At 40.0% G+C, this 18365-nt stretch overlaps 1 protein-coding gene across 1 annotated transcript in view; it reads right to left on the minus strand.

The window, feature by feature from the left end:
• The window catches only part of LOC121566966 (adhesive plaque matrix protein-like), a 29384-nt gene extending 17320 nt beyond the window's left edge, over positions 1-12064 (minus strand). The window contains exon 1 of the mRNA XM_045214769.1: positions 10442-12064. Coding sequence (XP_045070704.1) covers positions 10442-12064 — 1623 coding nt within the window. The remainder of the gene's footprint in view (positions 1-10441) is intronic.
• Positions 12065-18365: the final 6301 nt, after the last annotated feature.

Genomic DNA, 18365 nt, shown 5'->3' on the forward strand with positions numbered 1-18365 from the left:
GCCCTGACTCTTCATATATTGACTGCCCTGACTCTATATATATATAACTGCCCTGACTCTTCATATATAGACTGCCCTGACTCTTCATAAATAGACTGCCCTGACTCTTCATATATAGACTGCCCTGACTCTTCATATAGACTGCCCTTACTCTTCATATATAGACTGCCCTGACTTTTCATATATAGACTGTTGATGACTCTTCATATATATACTGTTGATGTCGCATAGACTGTTGATGACTCTTCATATATAGACTGTTGATGACTCTTCATATATAGACTGTTGATGACTCTTCATATATAGACTGTTGATGACTCATAGACTGTTGATGACTCTTCATATATATACTGCCCTGACTCTTCATATATATACTGTTGATGACTCATAGACTGTTGATGACTCTTCATATATAGACTGTTGATGACTCATAGACTGTTGATGACTCTTCATATATATACTGCCCTGACTCTTCATATATAGACTGCCCTGACTCTTCATATATAGACTGCCCTGACTCTTCATATATAGACTGCCCTGACTCTTCATATATAGACTGTTGATGACTCTTCATATATAGACTGCCCTGACTCTTCATATATAGACTGCCCCGACTCTTCATATATAGACTGCCCTGACTCTTCATATATAGACTGCCCTGACTCTTCATATATAGACTGCCCTGACTCTTCATATATAGACTGCCCTGACTCTTCATATATAGACTGCCCTGACTCTTCATATATAGACTGCCCTGACTCTTCATATATAGACTGCCCTGACTCTTCATATAGACTGCCCTGACTCTTCATATATAGACTGCCCTGAATCTTCATATATATACTGCCCTGACTCTTCATATATAGACTGCCCTGACTCTTCATATATAGACTGCCCTGACTCTTCATATATAGACTGCCCTGACTCTTCATATATAGACTGCCCTGACTCTTCATATATAGACTGCCCTGACTCTTCATATATGACTGCCCTGACTCTTCATATATAGACTGTTGATGACTCTTCATATATGACTGCCCTGACTCTTCATATATGACTGTTGATGACTCTTCATATATAGACTGCCCTGACTCTTCATATATATATTGCCCTGACTCTTCATATATAGACTGCCCTGACTCTTCATATATGACTGCCTGGACTCTTCATATATATACTGCCCTGACTCTTCATATATAGACTGCCCTGACTCTTCATATATAGACTGTTGATGACTCTTCATATATAGACTGCCCTGACTCTTCATATATATACTGCCCTGACTCTTCATATTGACTGCCCTGACTCTATATATATATACTGCCCTGACTCTTCATATATAGACTGCCCTGACTCTTCATAAATAGACTGCCCTGACTCTTCATATATAGACTGCCCTGACTCTTCATATATAGACTGCCCTTACTCTTCATATATAGACTGCCCTGACTTTTCATATATAGACTGTTGATGACTCTTCATATATATACTGTTGATGTCGCATAGACTGTTGATGACTCTTCATATATAGACTGTTGATGACTCTTCATATATAGACTGTTGATGACTCTTCATATATAGACTGTTGATGACTCATAGACTGTTGATGACTCTTCATATATATACTGCCCTGACTCTTCATATATATACTGTTGATGACTCATAGACTGTTGATGACTCTTCATATATAGACTGTTGATGACTCATAGACTGTTGATGACTCTTCATATATATATACTGCCCTGACTCTTCATATATAGACTGTCTATGACTCATAGACTGTTGATGATAATTCATATATAGACTGTTGATGACTCGTAGACTGTTGATGACTCTTCATATATAGACTGTTGATGACTTCCTAGACTGTTGATGACTCTTCATATATAGACTGTTGATGACTCATAGACTGTTGATGACTCTTCATATATAGACTGTTGATGACTAATAGACTGTTGATGACTCTTCATATATAGACTTTTGATGACCCTTCATATATATACTGCCCTGACTCTTCATATGTAGACTGTTGATGACTTATAGACTGTTGATGACTCTTCATATATAGACCTTTGATGACTCTTCATATATATATACTGCCATGACTCTTCATATATATACTGCCCTGACTCTTCATATATATACTGCCCTGACTCTTCATATATATACTGCCCTGACTCTTCATATATACACTGCCCTGACTCTTCATATATATACTGCCCTGACTCGTCATATATATACTGCCCTGACTCTTTAGATATAGACTGCCCTGAATCTTCATATATAGACTGCCCTGACTCTTCATATATAGACTGCCCTGACTCTATATATATATATACTGCCCTGACTATTCATATATATACTGCCCTGACTCTTCATATATAGACTGCCCTGACTCTTCATATATAGACTGCCCTGACTCTTCATATATAGACTGCCCTTACTCTTCATATATAGACTGCCCTGACTCTTCATATATAGACTGCCCTGACTCTTCATATTTAGACTGTTGATGACTCTTCATATATATACTGTTGATGACTCATAGACTGTTGATGACTCTTCATATATATACTGTTGATGACTCTTCATATATAGACTGTTGATGACTCAGAGACTGTTGATGACTCTTCATATATAGACTGTTGATGACTTTTCATATATAGACTGTTGATGACTCTTCATATATAGACTGTTGATGACTCTTCATATATAGACTGTTGATGACTTCATATATAGACTGTTGATGACTCATAGACTGTTGATGACTCTTCATATATATACTGCCTTGACTCTTCATATATATACTGTTGATGACTCATAGACTGTTGATGACTCTTCATATACAGTGGGGAAAAAATGTATTTAGTCAGCCACCAATTGTGCAAGTTCTCCCACTTAAAAAGATGAGAGAGGCCTGTAATTTTCATCATAGGTACACGTCAACTATGACAGACAAATTGAGAAAAAAAATCCAGAAAATCACATTGTAGGATTTTTTAATGAATTTATTTGCAAATGATGGTGGAAAATAAGTATTTGGTCACCTACAAACAAGCAAGATTTCTGCTTTCACAGACCTGTAACTTCTGCTTTAAGAGGCTCCTCTGTCCTCCACTCGTTACCTGTATTAATGGCACCTGTTTGAACTTGTTATCAGTATAAAAGACACCTGTCCACAACCTCAAACAGTCACACTCCAAACTCCACTATGGCCAAGACCAAAGAGCTGTCAAAGAACACCAGAAACAAAATTGTAGACCTGCACCAGGCTGGGAAGACTGAATCTGCAATAGGTAAGCAGCTTGGTTTGAAGAAATCAACTGTGGGAGCAATTATTAGGAAATGGAAGACATACAAGACCACTGATAATCTCCCTCGATCTGGGGCTCCACGCAAGTTCTCACCCGTGGGGTCAAAATGATCACAAGAATGGTGAGCAAAAATCCCAGAACCACACGGGGGGACCTAGTGAATGACCTGCAGAGAGCTGGGACCAAAGTAACAAAGCCTACCATCAGTAACACACTACGCCGCCAGGGACTCAAATCCTGCAGTGCAGGACGTGTCCCCCCTGCTTAAGCCAGTACATGTCCAGGCCCGTCTGAAATTTGCTAGAGTGCATTTGGATGATCCAGAAGAGGATTGGGAGAATGTCATATGGTCAGATGAAACCAAAATAGAACTTTTTTAGGTAAAAACTCAACTCGTCGTGATTGGAGGACAAAGAATGCTGAGTTGCACCATACCTACTGTGAAGCATGGGGGTGGAAACATCATGCTTTGGGGCTGTTTTTCTGCAAAGGGACCAGGACGACAGATCCGTGTAAAGGAAAGAATGAATGGGGCCATGTATCGTGAGATTTGGAGTGAAAACCTCCTTCCATCAGCAAGGGCATTGAAGATGAAACGTGGCTGGGACTTTCAGCATGACAATGATCCCAAACACACCGCCCGGGCAACGAAGGAGTGGCTTCGTAAGAAGCATTTCAAGGTCCTGGAGTGGCCTAGCCAGTCTCCAGATCTTAACCCCATAGAAAATCTTTGGAGGGGAGTTGAAAGTCCTTGTTGCCCAGCGACAGCCCCAAAACATCACTGCTCTAGAGGAGATCTGCATGGAGGAATGGGCCAAAATACCAGCAACAGTGTGTGAAAACCTTGTGAAGACTTACAGAAAACGTTTGACCTGTGTCATTGCCAACAAAGGGTACATAACAAAGTCTTGAGAAACTTGTGTTATTGACCAAATACTTATTTTCCACCATAATTTGCAAATAAATTCATTAAAAATCATTCAATGTGATTTTCTGGAATTTTATTTCTCATTTTGTCTGTCATCGTTGACGTGTACCTATGATGAAAATGACAGGCCTCTCCCATCTTTTTAAGTGGGAGAACATGCACAATTGGTGGCTGACTAAATACTTTTTTTCCCCACTGTATAGACTGTTGATGACTCATAGACTGTTGATGACTCTTCATATATATACTGCCCTGACTCTTCATATATAGAATGTTGATGACTCATAGACTGTTGATGACCCTTCATATATAGACTGTTGATGACTCATAGACTGTTGACGACTCTTCATATATATACTGCCCTGACTCTTCATATATAGACTGTTGATGACTCATAGACTGTTGATGATTCTTCATATATAGACTGTTGATGACTCATAGACTGTTGATGACTCTTCATATATAGACTGTAGATGACTCATAGACTGTTGATGACTCTTCATATATAGACTGTTGATGACTCATAGACTGTTGATGACTCTTCATATATAGACTGTTGATGACTAATAGACTGTTGATGACTCTTCATATATAGACTTTTGATGACTCTTCATATATATACTGCCCTGACTCTTCATATGTAGACTGTTGATGACCTAAAGACTGTTGATGACTCTTCATATATAGACCTTTGATGACTCTTCATATATATACTGTCCTGACTCTTCATATATATACTGCCCTGACTCTTCATATATAGACTGCCCTGACTCTTCATATATAGACTGCCCTGACTCTTCATATATATACTGACCTGACTCTTCATATATATACTGCCCTGACTCGTCATATATATACTGCCCTGACACTTCATATATAGACTGCCCTGAATCTTCATATATAGACTGCCCTGACTCTTCATATATATACTGCCCTGACTCTTCATATATAGACTGCCCTGACCCTTCATATATATACTGCCCTGACTCTTCATATATAGACTGCCCTGACTCTTCATATATAGACTGCCCTGACTCTTCATATATAGACTGCCCTGACGCTTTATGTATATACTGTTGATGACTCTTCATATATAGACTGCCCTGACTCTTCATATATAGACTGTTGATGACTTATAGACTGTTGATGACTCTTCATATATATACTGTTGATGTCGCATAGACTGTTGATGACTCTTCATATATAGACTGTTGATGACTCTTCATATATAGACTGTTGATGACTCTTCGTATATAGACTGTTGATGACTCTTCATATATAGACTGTTGATGACTCTTCATATATAGACTGTTGATGACTCTTCATATATAGACTGTTGATGACTCATAGACTGTTGATGACTCTTCATAAATATACTGCCCTGACTCTTCATATATATACTGTTGATGACTCATAGACTGTAATGACTCTTCATATATAGACTGTTGATGACTCATAGACTGTTGATGACTCTTCATATATATACTGCCCTGACTCTTCATATAGACTGTTGATGACTCATAGACTGTTGATGACTCTTCATATATAGACTGTTGATGACTCATAGACTGTTGATGACTCTTCATATATATACTGCCCTGACTCTTCATATATAGACTGTTGATGACTCATAGACTGTTGATGATTCTTCATACATAGACTGTTGATGACTCATAGACTGTTGATGACTATTCATATATAGACTGTTGATGACTCATAGACTGTTGATGACTCTTCATACATAGACTGTTGATGACTCAGACTGTTGATGACTCTTCATATATAGACTGTTGATGACTCTTCATATATACAGTGGGGAGAACAAGTTTTTGATACACTGCCAATTTTGCAGGTTTTCCTACTTACAAAGCATGTAGAGGTCTGTAATTTTTATCATAGGTACACTTCAACTGTGAGAGACGGAATCTAAAACAAAAATCCAGAAAATCACATTGTATGATTTTTAAGTAATGAATTTGCATTTTATTGCATGACATAAGTATTTGATACATCAGAAAAGCAGAACGTTTCCTGTAGGTCTTGACCAGGTTTGCACACACTGCAGCAGGGATTTTGGCCCACTCCTCCATACAGACCTTCTCCAGATCCTACATGTTTCGGGGCTGTCGCTGGGCAATACGGACTTTCAGCTCCCTCCAAAGATTTTCTATTGGGTTCAGGTCTGGAGACTGGCTAGGCCACTCCAGGAACTTGAGATGCTTCTTACGGAGCCACTCCTTAGTTGCCCTGGCTGTGTGTTTCGAGTCGTTGTCATGCTGGAAGACCCAGCCACGACCCATCTTCAATGCTCTTACTGAGGGAAGGAGGTTGTTGGCCAAGATCTCGCGATACATGGCCCCATCCATCCTCCCCTCAATACGGTGCAGTCGTCCTGTCCCCTTTGCGGAAAAGCATCCCCAAACAATGATGTTTCCACCTCCATACTTCACGGTTGGGATGGTGTTCTTGGGGTTGTACTCATCCTTCTTCTTCCTCCAAACACGGCGAGTGGAGTTTAGACCAAAAAGCTATATTTTTGTCTCATCAGACCACATGACCTTCTCCCATTCCTCCTCTGGATCATCCAGATGGTCATTGGCAAACTTCAGACGGGCCTGGACATGCGCTGGCTTGAGCAGGGGGACCTTGCGTGTGCTGCAGGATTTTAATCCATGACGGCGTAGTGTGTTACTAATGGTTTTCTTTGAGACTGTGGTACACTTCAGGTCATTGACCAGTTCCTGCCGTGTAGTTCTGGGCTGATCCCTCACCTTCCTCATGATCATTGATGCCCCACGAGGTGAGATCTTGCATGGAGCCCCAGACCGAGGGTGATTGACCGTCATCTTGAACTTCTTCAATTTTCTAATAATTGTGCCAACAGTTGTTGCCTTCTTACCAAGCTGCTTGCCTTTTTGTCCTGTAGCCCATCCCAGCCTTGTGCAGGCCTTACACAGCTCTCTGGTCTTGGCCATTATGGAGAGGTTGTTTGATTGAGTGTGTGGACAGGTGTCTTTTATACAGGTAACGAGTTCAAACAGGTGCAGTTAATACAGGTAATGAGTGGAGAACAGGAGGACTTCTTAAAGAAAAACTAACAGGTCTGTGAGAGCCGGAATTCTTACTGGTTGGTAGGTGATCAAATACTTATGTCATGCAATAAAATGCAAATTAATTACTTAAAAATCATACAATGTGATTTTCTGGATTTTTGTTTTAGATTCCGTCTCTCACAGTTGAAGTGTACCTATGATAAAAATTACAGACCTCTAAATGCTTTGTAAGTAGGAAAACCTGCAAAATCGGCAGTGTATCAAATACTTGTTCTCCCCACTGTATACTGCCCTGACTCTTCATATATATACTGTTGATGACCCTTCATATATAGACTGTTGATGACTCTTCATATATAGACTGTTGACTCTTCATATATAGACTGTTGACCCTTCATATATAGATTGTTGACCCTTCATATATAGATTGTTTACTCTTCATATATAGACTGTTGACTCTTCATATATAGACTGTTGACTCTTCATATATAGACTGTTGACCCTTCATATATAGATTGTTGACTCTTCATATATAGATTGTTGACTCTTCATATATAGATTGTTGACTCTTCATATATAGACTGTTGACTCTTCATATATAGATTGTTGACTCTTCATATATAGATTGTTGACTCTTCATATATAGATTGTTGACTCTTCATATATAGATTGTTGACTCTTCATATATAGACTGTTGACCCTTCATATATAGACTGTTGACTCTTCATATATAGATTGTTGACTCTTCATATATAGATTGTTGACTCTTCATATATAGATTGTTGACTCTTCATATATAGATTGTTGACTCTTCATATATAGACTGTTGACTCTTCATATATAGATTGTTGACTCTTCATATATATATTGTTGACTCTTCATATATAGATTGTTGACTCTTCATATATAGATTGTTGACTCTTCATATATAGATTGTTGACTCTTCATATATAGATTGTTGACTCTTCATATATAGACTGTTGACTCTTCATATATAGATTGTTGACTCTTCATATATAGATTGTTGACTCTTCATATATAGATTGTTGACTCTTCATATATAGATTGTTGACTCTTCATATATAGACTGTTGACTCTTCATATATAGACTGTTGACTCTTCATATATAGATTGTTGACTCTTCATATATAGATTGTTGACTCTTCATATATAGATTGTTGACTCTTCATATATAGATTGTTGACTATTCATATATAGATTGTTGACTCTTCATATATGACTGTTGACTCTTCATATATAGATTGTTGACTCTTCATATATAGATTGTTGACTCTTCATATATAGATTGTTGACTCTTCATATATAGATTGTTGACTCTTCATATATAGATTGTTGACTCTTCATATATAGATTGTTGACTCTTCATATATAGATTGTTGACTCTTCATATATAGATTGTTGACTCTTCATATATAGACTGTTGACCCTTCATATATAGATTGTTGACCCTTCATATATAGATTGTTGACTCTTCATATATAGATTGTTGACTCTTCATATATAGATTGTTGACTCTTCATATACAGATTGTTGACTCTTCATATATAGATTGTTGACTCTTCATATATAGATTGTTGACTCTTCATATATAGATTGTTGACTCTTCATATATAGACTGTTGACTCTTCATATATAGATTGTTGACTCTTCATATATAGATTGTTGACTCTTCATATATAGATTGTTGACTCTTCATATATAGATTGTTGACTCTTCATATATAGACTGTTGACTCTTCATATATAGACTGTTGACTCTTCATATATAGATTGTTGACTCTTCATATATAGATTGTTGACTCTTCATATATAGATTGTTGACTCTTCATATATAGATTGTTGACTCTTCATATATAGACTGTTGACTCTTCATATATAGATTGTTGACTCTTCATATATAGATTGTTGACTCTTCATATATAGATTGTTGACTCTTCATATATAGATTGTTGACTCTTCATATATAGATTGTTGACTCTTCATATATAGACTGTTGACTCTTCATATATAGATTGTTGACTCTTCATATATAGATTGTTGACTCTTCATATATAGATTGTTGACTCTTCATATATAGATTGTTGACTCTTCATATATAGATTGTTGACTCTTCATATATAGACTGTTGACTCTTCATATATAGATTGTTGACTCTTCATATATAGATTGTTGACTCTTCATATATAGACTGTTGACTCTTCATATATAGACTGTTAATGACTCTCTAATAAATCACATTATTTGTTCAGCATATCAATGATGATCGGACACTTATCCGCTTGACTACATCAGAATAAAACACTGCATGCCCCGTCAGTCAAGGCATTTCCATTTTGTCGGTGGAAGCCTTGGTTTTCAGATCATGCTAATGCATTCAGACCCATTAGTGTAAAGATGGGCCCCCATGTTGAAGACTTCTAGGCTGGGTCCCAAATGGCACCCTATTCAATATAACATACTTATACAAAGTAGTGCACTAAATAGGCAGTAGTTTGTCTTGTGGGACAAACATCAAGACTTCTCCTCAGTTGTCCTGCAGCCTCAGCCTGACTGGCTGGAGGGCTAGGGACCACCCACCTAGCGGTATGGGGGCTCTTTGGTCAACACCATGTCTGCATCACAAATGGCACGTTATTCCCTATTCAGTGCACTATCTTTGACCAGGGCACATAGGCACAACTGTCTATATCCATCTGGACTGGTGTGACTTATCTCAACTGTCTGTCTGCTCTGTATCCATCTGGACTGGTGTGACTTATCTCAACTGTCTGTCTGCTCTGTATCCATCTGGACTGGTGTGACTTATCTCAACTGTCTGTCTGCTCTGTATCCATCTGGACTGGTGTGACTTATCTCAACTGTCTGTCTGCTCTGTATCCATCTGGACTGGTGTGACTTGCTATTGAACACATGGAGGATGGCAGCGTATATTATTTTAGTGTATTGGAGTTGTAAGAAATTGTTCAGATGTGTTTAATTTTTAATTTAATGAATTTAAAATGTAAAATTACATAACATTATAATGGTTAAATAAACTAAATGTTTTGTTGAAGCTGTACAAATGTAAGAAAAGGTATTGTGTTGTATTGCATGATCTACTATATGGTTTCTCATGGGGTAGTTTACCATGGGAGAGTTTACCATGGGGTAGTTTACCATGGGGTAGTTTACCATGGGGTAGTTTACCATGGGAGAGTTTACCATGGGAGAGTTTACCATGGGGTAGTTTACCATGGGGTAGTTTACCATGGGAGAGTTTACCATGGGGTAGTTTACCATGGGAGAGTTTACCATGGGAGAGTTTACCATGGGAGAGTTTACCATGGGGTAGTTTACCATGGGGTAGTTTACCATGGGAGAGTTTACCATGGGGTAGTTTACCATGGGAGAGTTTACCATGGGAGAGTTTACCATGGGAGAGTTTACCATGGGGTAGTTTACCATGGGGTAGTTTACCATGGGAGAGTTTACCATGGGAGAGTTTACCATGGGGTAGTTTCTCATGGGGTAGTTTACCATGGGAGAGTTTACCATGGGGTAGTTTACCATGGGGTAGTTTACCATGGGGTAGTTTACCATGGGGTAGTTTACCATGGGGTAGTTTACCATGGGGTAGTTTACCATGGGAGAGTTTACCATGGGAGAGTTTACCATGGGAGAGTTTACCATGGGAGAGTTTACCATGGGGTAGTTTACCATGGGGTAGTTTACCATGGGGTAGTTTACCATGGGGTAGTTTACCATGGGAGAGTTTACCATGGGGTAGTTTACCATGGGAGAGTTTACCATGGGGTAGTTTACCATGGGGTAGTTTACCATGGGAGAGTTTACCATGGGAGAGTTTACCATGGGAGAGTTTACCATGGGAGAGTTTACCATGGGGTAGTTTACCATGGGAGAGTTTACCATGGGAGAGTTTACCATGGGAGAGTTTACCATGGGAGAGTTTACCATGGGAGAGTTTACCATGGGGTAGTTTACCATGGGAGAGTTTACCATGGGGTAGTTTACCATGGGAGAGTTTACCATGGGAGAGTTTACCATGGGGTAGTTTACCATGGGGTAGTTTACCATGGGAGAGTTTACCATGGGAGAGTTTACCATGGGGTAGTTTACCATGGGAGAGTTTACCATGGGGTAGTTTACCATGGGAGAGTTTACCATGGGAGAGTTTACCATGGGGTAGTTTACCATGGGGTAGTTTACCATGGGAGAGTTTACCATGGGAGAGTTTACCATGGGGTAGTTTACCATGGGGTAGTTTACCATGGGAGAGTTTACCATGGGAGAGTTTACCATGGGGTAGTTTACCATGGGAGAGTTTACCATGGGGTAGTTTACCATGGGAGAGTTTACCATGGGAGAGTTTACCATGGGAGAGTTTACCATGGGGTAGTTTACCATGGGAGAGTTTACCATGGGGTAGTTTACCATGGGGTAGTTTACCATGGGAGAGTTTACCATGGGGTAGTTTACCATGGGGTAGTTTACCATGGGAGAGTTTACCATGGGGTAGTTTACCATGGGAGAGTTTACCATGGGGTAGTTTACCATGGGAGAGTTTACCATGGGAGAGTTTACCATGGGGTAGTTTACCATGGGGTAGTTTCTCATGGGGTAGTTTACCATGGGGTAGTTTCTCATGGGGTAGTTTACCATGGGGTAGTTTACCATGGGGTAGTTTACCATGGGGTAGTTTACCATGGGGTAGTTTACCATGGGAGAGTTTACCATGGGAGAGTTTACCATGGGAGAGTTTGTGTGCCCCCTACAGTAAGTAGGTCATGTAAACAATGAACACACACACACACCCCACCCCCATTTAATAATAAATTGCTCTCCTTCTCTTGTTTTAACAAAAGCAGGATTAGGGTTAGGTTTAGAGTTAACTTAACCCTAACCTAAAAAAAAATGCTCAGTTGGTAGAGCATGGCGCTTGCAACGCCAGGGTTGTAGGTTCGATTCCCACAGGGGACTAGTATGAAAATGTATGCACTCACTAAGTTCCTCTGGATAAGAGCATCCACAAAAATGTAAAGCTATAAAATGTTAATGTGTTATTTTTTTTGTATTTTTTTGTGGGCACTGAACTCGCTACATAATGAGGCGTGACATAACAAAGCGTGTGGGAATGAAAGGAAGAACACATCACACAAGCTCTGACTTGCACCGCTCTAGAAGGCTCACATTACATGGTATATTTTAGCATGACCTTTCTTGTCCGTCAGAGTTTGGTTTCTGGGAGTCAATTCAACAAGAAGAAGAAGAAGGTTGGTGAAGTACCTGTTGCATCACAGTTTCTACAGCTCAACCAACCAGAATCAGACATGGGTTTTGTTACAGTAACCATGGGTTTTGTTACAGTAACCATGGGTTTTGTTACAGTAACCATGGGTTTTGTTACAGTAACCATGGGTTTTGTTACAGTAACCATGGGTTTTGTTACAGTAAGCCATGGGTTTTGTTACAGTAGCCATGGGTTTTGTTACAGTAACCATGGGTTTTGTTACAGTAACCATGGGTTTTGTTACAGTAACCATGGGTTTTGTTACAGTAACCATGGGTTTTGTTACAGTAACCATGGGTTTTGTTACAGTAACCATGGGTTTTGTTACAGTAAGCCATGGGTTTTGTTACAGTAGCCATGGGTTTTGTTACAGTAACCATGGGTTTTGTTAAAGTAACCATGGGTTTTGTTACAGTAAGCCATGGGTTTTGTTACAGTAGCCATGGGTTTTGTTACGATAAGCCATGGGTTTTGTTACAGTAGCCATGGGTTTTGTTACAGTAACCATGGGTTTTGTTACAGTAAGCCATGGGTTTTGTTACAGTAAGCCATGGGTTTTGTTACAGTAACCATGGGTTTTGTTACAGTAAGCCATGGGTATTGTTATAGTAAGCCATGGGTTTTGTTACAGTAACCATGGGTTTTGTTACAGTAACCATGGGTTTTGTTACAGTAAGCCATGGGTTTTGTTACAGTAGCCATGGGTTTTGTTACGATAAGCCATGGGTTTTGTTACAGTAGCCATGGGTTTTGTTACAGTAACCATGGGTTTTGTTACAGTAAGCCATGGGTTTTGTTACAGTAACCATGGGTTTTGTTACAGTAACCATGGGTTTTGTTACAGTAAGCCATGGGTATTGTTACAGTAAGCCATGGGTTTTGTTACAGTAACCATGGGTTTTGTTACAGTAAGCCATGGGTTTTGTTACAGTAGCCATGGGTTTTGTTACAGTAACCATGGGTTTTGTTACAGTAACCATGGGTTATGTTACAGTAAGCCATGGGTTTTGTTACGATAAGCCATGGGTTTTGTTACGATAAGCCATGGGTTTTGTTACAGTAAGCCATGGGTTTTGTTACAGTAAGCCATGGGTTTTGTTACAGTAGCCATGGGTTTTGTTGCAGTAGCCATGGGTTTTGTTACAGTAAGCCATGGGTTTTGTTACAATAAGCCATGGGTTTTGTTACGATAAGCCATGGGTTTTGTTACAGTAGCCATGGGTTTTGTTACAGTAAGCCATGGGTTTTGTTACAGTAAGCCATGGGTTTTGTTACAGTAACCATGGGTTTTGTTACAGTAGCCATGGGTTTTGTTACAGTAACCATGGGTTTTGTTACAGTAACCATGGGTTGTGTTACAGTAGCTATGGGTTTTGTTACAGTAACCATGGGTTTTGTTACAGTAACCATGGGTTTTGTTACAGTAGCCATGGGTTTTGTTACAGTAACCATGGGTTTTGTTACAGTAACCATGGGTTTTGTTACAGTAAGCCATGGGTTTTGTTACGATAAGCCATGGGTTTTGTTACGATAAGCCATGGGTTTTGTTACAGTAAGCCATGGGTTTTGTTACAGTAAGCCATGGGTTTTGTTACAGTAGCCATGGGTTTTGTTACAGTAGCCATGGGTTTTGTTACAGTAAGCCATGGGTTTTGTTACGATAAGCCATGGGTTTTGTTACGATAAGCCATGGGTTTTGTTACAGTAGCCATGGGTTTTGTTACAGTAGCCATGGGTTTTGTTACAGTAGCCATGGGTTTTGTTACAGTAGCCATGGGTTTTGTTACAGTAAGCCATGGGTTTTGTTACAGTAGCCATGGGTTTTGTTACAGTAAGCCATGGGTTTTGTTACGATAAGCCATGGGTTTTGTTACAGTAGCCATGGGTTTTGTTACAGTAGCCATGGGTTTTGTTACAGTAAGCCATGGGTTTTGTTACGATAAGCCATGGGTTTTGTTACGATAAGCCATGGGTTTTGTTACAGTAGCCATGGGTTTTGTTACAGTAGCCATGGGTTTTGTTACAGTAGCCATGGGTTTTGTTACAGTAGCCATGGGTTTTGTTACAGTAACCATGGGTTTTGTTACAGTAGCCATGGGTTTTGTTACAGTAAGCCATGGGTTTTGTTACAGTAGCTATGGGTTTTGTTACAGTAACCATGGGTTTTGTTACAGTAAGCCATGGGTTTTGTTACAATAGCCATGGGTTTTGTTACGATAAGCCATGGGTTTTGTTACAGTAGCCATGGGTTTTGTTACGATAAGCCATGGGTTTTGTTACAGTAGCCATGGGTTTTGTTACAGTAGCCATGGGTTTTGTTACAGTAACCATGGGTTTTGTTACAGTAAGCCATGGGTTTTGTTACGATAAGCCATGGGTTTTGTTACAGTAACCATGGGTTTTGTTACGATAAGCCATGGGTTTTGTTACGATAAGCCATGGGTTTTGTTACAGTAACCATGGGTTTTGTTACAGTAAGCCATGGGTTTTGTTACAGTAGCCATGGGTTTTGTTACGATAAGCCATGGGTTTTGTTACGATAAGCCATGGGTTTTGTTACGATAAGCCATGGGTTTTGTTACAGTAAGCCATGGGTTTTGTTACGATAAGCCATGGGTTTTGTTACAGTAGCCATGGGTTTTGTTACAGTAGCCATGGGTTTTGTTACAGTAGCCATGGGTTTTGTTACGATAAGCCATGGGTTTTGTTACAGTAGCCATGGGTTTTGTTACAGTAGCCATGGGTTTTGTTACGATAAGCCATGGGTTTTGTTACGATAAGCCATGGGTTTTGTTACAGTAGCCAGGGGTTTTGTTACAATAGCCATGGGTTTTGTTACGATAAGCCATGGGTTTTGTTACAGTAGCCATGGGTTTTGTTACAGTAACCATGGGTTTTGTTACAGTAGCCATGGGTTTTGTTACAATAGCCATGGGTTTTGTTACGATAAGCCATGGGTTTTGTTACAGTAGCCATGGGTTTTGTTACAGTAGCCATGGGTTTTGTTACAGTAACCATGGGTTTTGTTACGATAAGCCATGGGTTTTGTTACGATAAGCCATGGGTTTTGTTACGATAAGCCATGGGTTTTGTTACAGTAAGCCATGGGTTTTGTTACGATAAGCCATGGGTTTTGTTACAGTAGCCATGGGTTTTGTTACAATAGCCATGGGTTTTGTTCACGATAAGCCATGGGTTTTGTTACAGTAGCCATGGGTTTTGTTACAGTAAGCCATGGGTTTTGTTACAGTAAGCCATGGGTTTTGTTACGATAAGCCATGGGTTTTGTTACAGTAGCCATGGGTTTTGTTACGATAAGCCATGGGTTTTGTTACGATAAGCCATGGGTTTTGTTACAGTAGCCATGGGTTTTGTTACAATAGCCATGGGTTTTGTTACGATAAGCCATGGGTTTTGTTACAGTAGCCATGGGTTTTGTTACAGTAAGCCATGGGTTTTGTTACAGTAAGCCATGGGTTTTGTTACGATAAGCCATGGGTTTTGTTACAGTAGCCATGGGTTTTGTTACGATAAGCCATGGGTTTTGTTACGATAAGCCATGGGTTTTGTTACAGTAGCCATGGGTTTTGTTACAGTAGCCATGGGTTTTGTTTCAGTAACCATGGGTTTTGTTACAGTAGCCATGGGTTTTGTTACAATAGCCATGGGTTTTGTTACGATAAGCCATGGGTTTTGTTACAGTAGCCATGGGTTTTGTTACAGTAGCCATGGGTTTTGTTACAGTAGCCATGGGTTTTGTTACAGTAACCATGGGTTTTGTTACAGTAGCCATGGGTTTTGTTACAATAGCCATGGGTTTTGTTACGATAAGCCATGGGTTTTGTTACAGTAGCCATGGGTTTTGTTACAGTAGCCATGGGTTTTGTTACAATAACCATGGGTTGTGTTACAGTAACCATGGGTTGTGTTACAGTAACCATGGGTTGTGTTACAGTAACCATGGGTTTTGTTACAGTAGCCATGGGTTTTGTTACAGTAACCATGGGTTTTGTTACGATAAGCCATGGGTTTTGTTACGATAAGCCATGGGTTTTGTTACGATAAGCCATGGGTTTTGTTACAGTAAGCCATGGGTTTTGTTACGATAAGCCATGGGTTTTGTTACAGTAGCCATGGGTTTTGTTACAATAGCCATGGGTTTTGTTACGATAAGCCATGGGTTTTGTTACAGTAGCCATGGGTTTTGTTACAGTAAGCCATGGGTTTTGTTACAGTAAGCCATGGGTTTTGTTACAGTAGCCATGGGTTTTGTTACGATAAGCCATGGGTTTTGTTACGATAAGCCATGGGTTTTGTTACAGTAACCATGGGTTTTGTTACAGTAAGCCATGGGTTTTGTTACAGTAGCCATGGGTTTTGTTACGATAAGCCATGGGTTTTTACCCTATCCGTGTGTGTGCACCACGTTTTTTAAGTGCTATCCTCTATGGATCCAATCTTGTTGTATCATTTCCCCCCCCAAAAAAATGTTCAATTAAAATGAACTTCTTTAAGTTATCAACTGATGATATTGGCTCTTATACCTGTGCAGTAACACTTTAAATACTACTACATTGTTGTTACATGATTCATTCATAATAGTAATAGCGAACGTGTTGCATTCAAACCTCAAAGTCCTAGCCTGGTCCCAGATCTGTTTGTACTGTCTGTTAGCCTGGTCCCAGATCTGTTTGTACTGTCTGTTAGCCTGGTCCCAGATCTGTTTGTACTGTCTGTTAGCCTGGTCCCAGATCTGTTTGTACTGTCTGTTAGCCTAGTCCCAGATCTGTTTGTACTGTCTGTTAGCCTGGTCCCAGATCTGTTTGTACTGTCTGTTAGCCTGGTCCCAGATCTGTTTGTACTGTCTGTTAGCCTGGTCCCAGATCTGTTTGTACTGTCTGTTAGCCTGGTCCCAGATCTGTTTGTACTGTCTTGCCAACTCCTATGGCCATTGTCACAGCAAACAGAAACAGATCGGGGACCAATCAATCACATTTACTTATAAAGCCCTTTTTACATCAGCAGATGTCACAAAGTGCTTATACAGAAACCCAGCCTAAAACCCCAAACAGCAGCAATGCAGATGTAGAAGCACGGTGGCTAGGAAAAACTCCCTAGAAAGGCAGGAACCTAGGAAGAAACCTAGAGAGGAACCAGGCTCTGAGGGGTGGCCAGTCCTCTTCTGGCTGTGCCGGGTGGAGATTATAACAGTACATGGCCATTAAGGCCAGATTTTTCTCCAAGATGTTCAAACGTTCATAGATGACCAGCAGGGTCAAATAATAATCCCAGTGGTTGTAGAGGTTGCAACAGGTCAGTACATCAGGAGTAAATGTCACTTGGCTTTTCATAGTTGAGCATTCAGAGGTCAAGACAGCAGGTGTGTGTGGGTGGGGAGAGAGAGAGAGAGAGAGAGAGAGAGAGAGAGAGAGAGAGAGAGAGAGAGAGAGAGAGAGAGAGAGAGAGAGAGAGAGAGAGAGAGAGAGAGAGAGAGAGAGAGAGAGAGAGAGAGAGAGAGAGAGAGAGAGAGAGAGAGAGAGAGAGAGAGAGAGAGAGAGAGAGAGAGAGAGAGAGAGAGAACAGCCGGTCTGGGACAAGGTAACACGCCCGGTGAACAGGTCAGGGTTCCATAGCTGCAGGCAGAACACCAGAAACTGGATCTGCAGCACTTCCTGTTCCTAGAGAGTGTGGTTAGGCAATGAATGGTTCCAAATGGCACCCTATTCCCTACGTAGTGCACAATGTAGGGAATATGCTGCCATT

This window comes from Coregonus clupeaformis, chromosome 5 (assembly GCF_020615455.1).
Source record: "Coregonus clupeaformis isolate EN_2021a chromosome 5, ASM2061545v1, whole genome shotgun sequence".
NCBI lineage: Eukaryota > Metazoa > Chordata > Actinopteri > Salmoniformes > Salmonidae > Coregonus > Coregonus clupeaformis.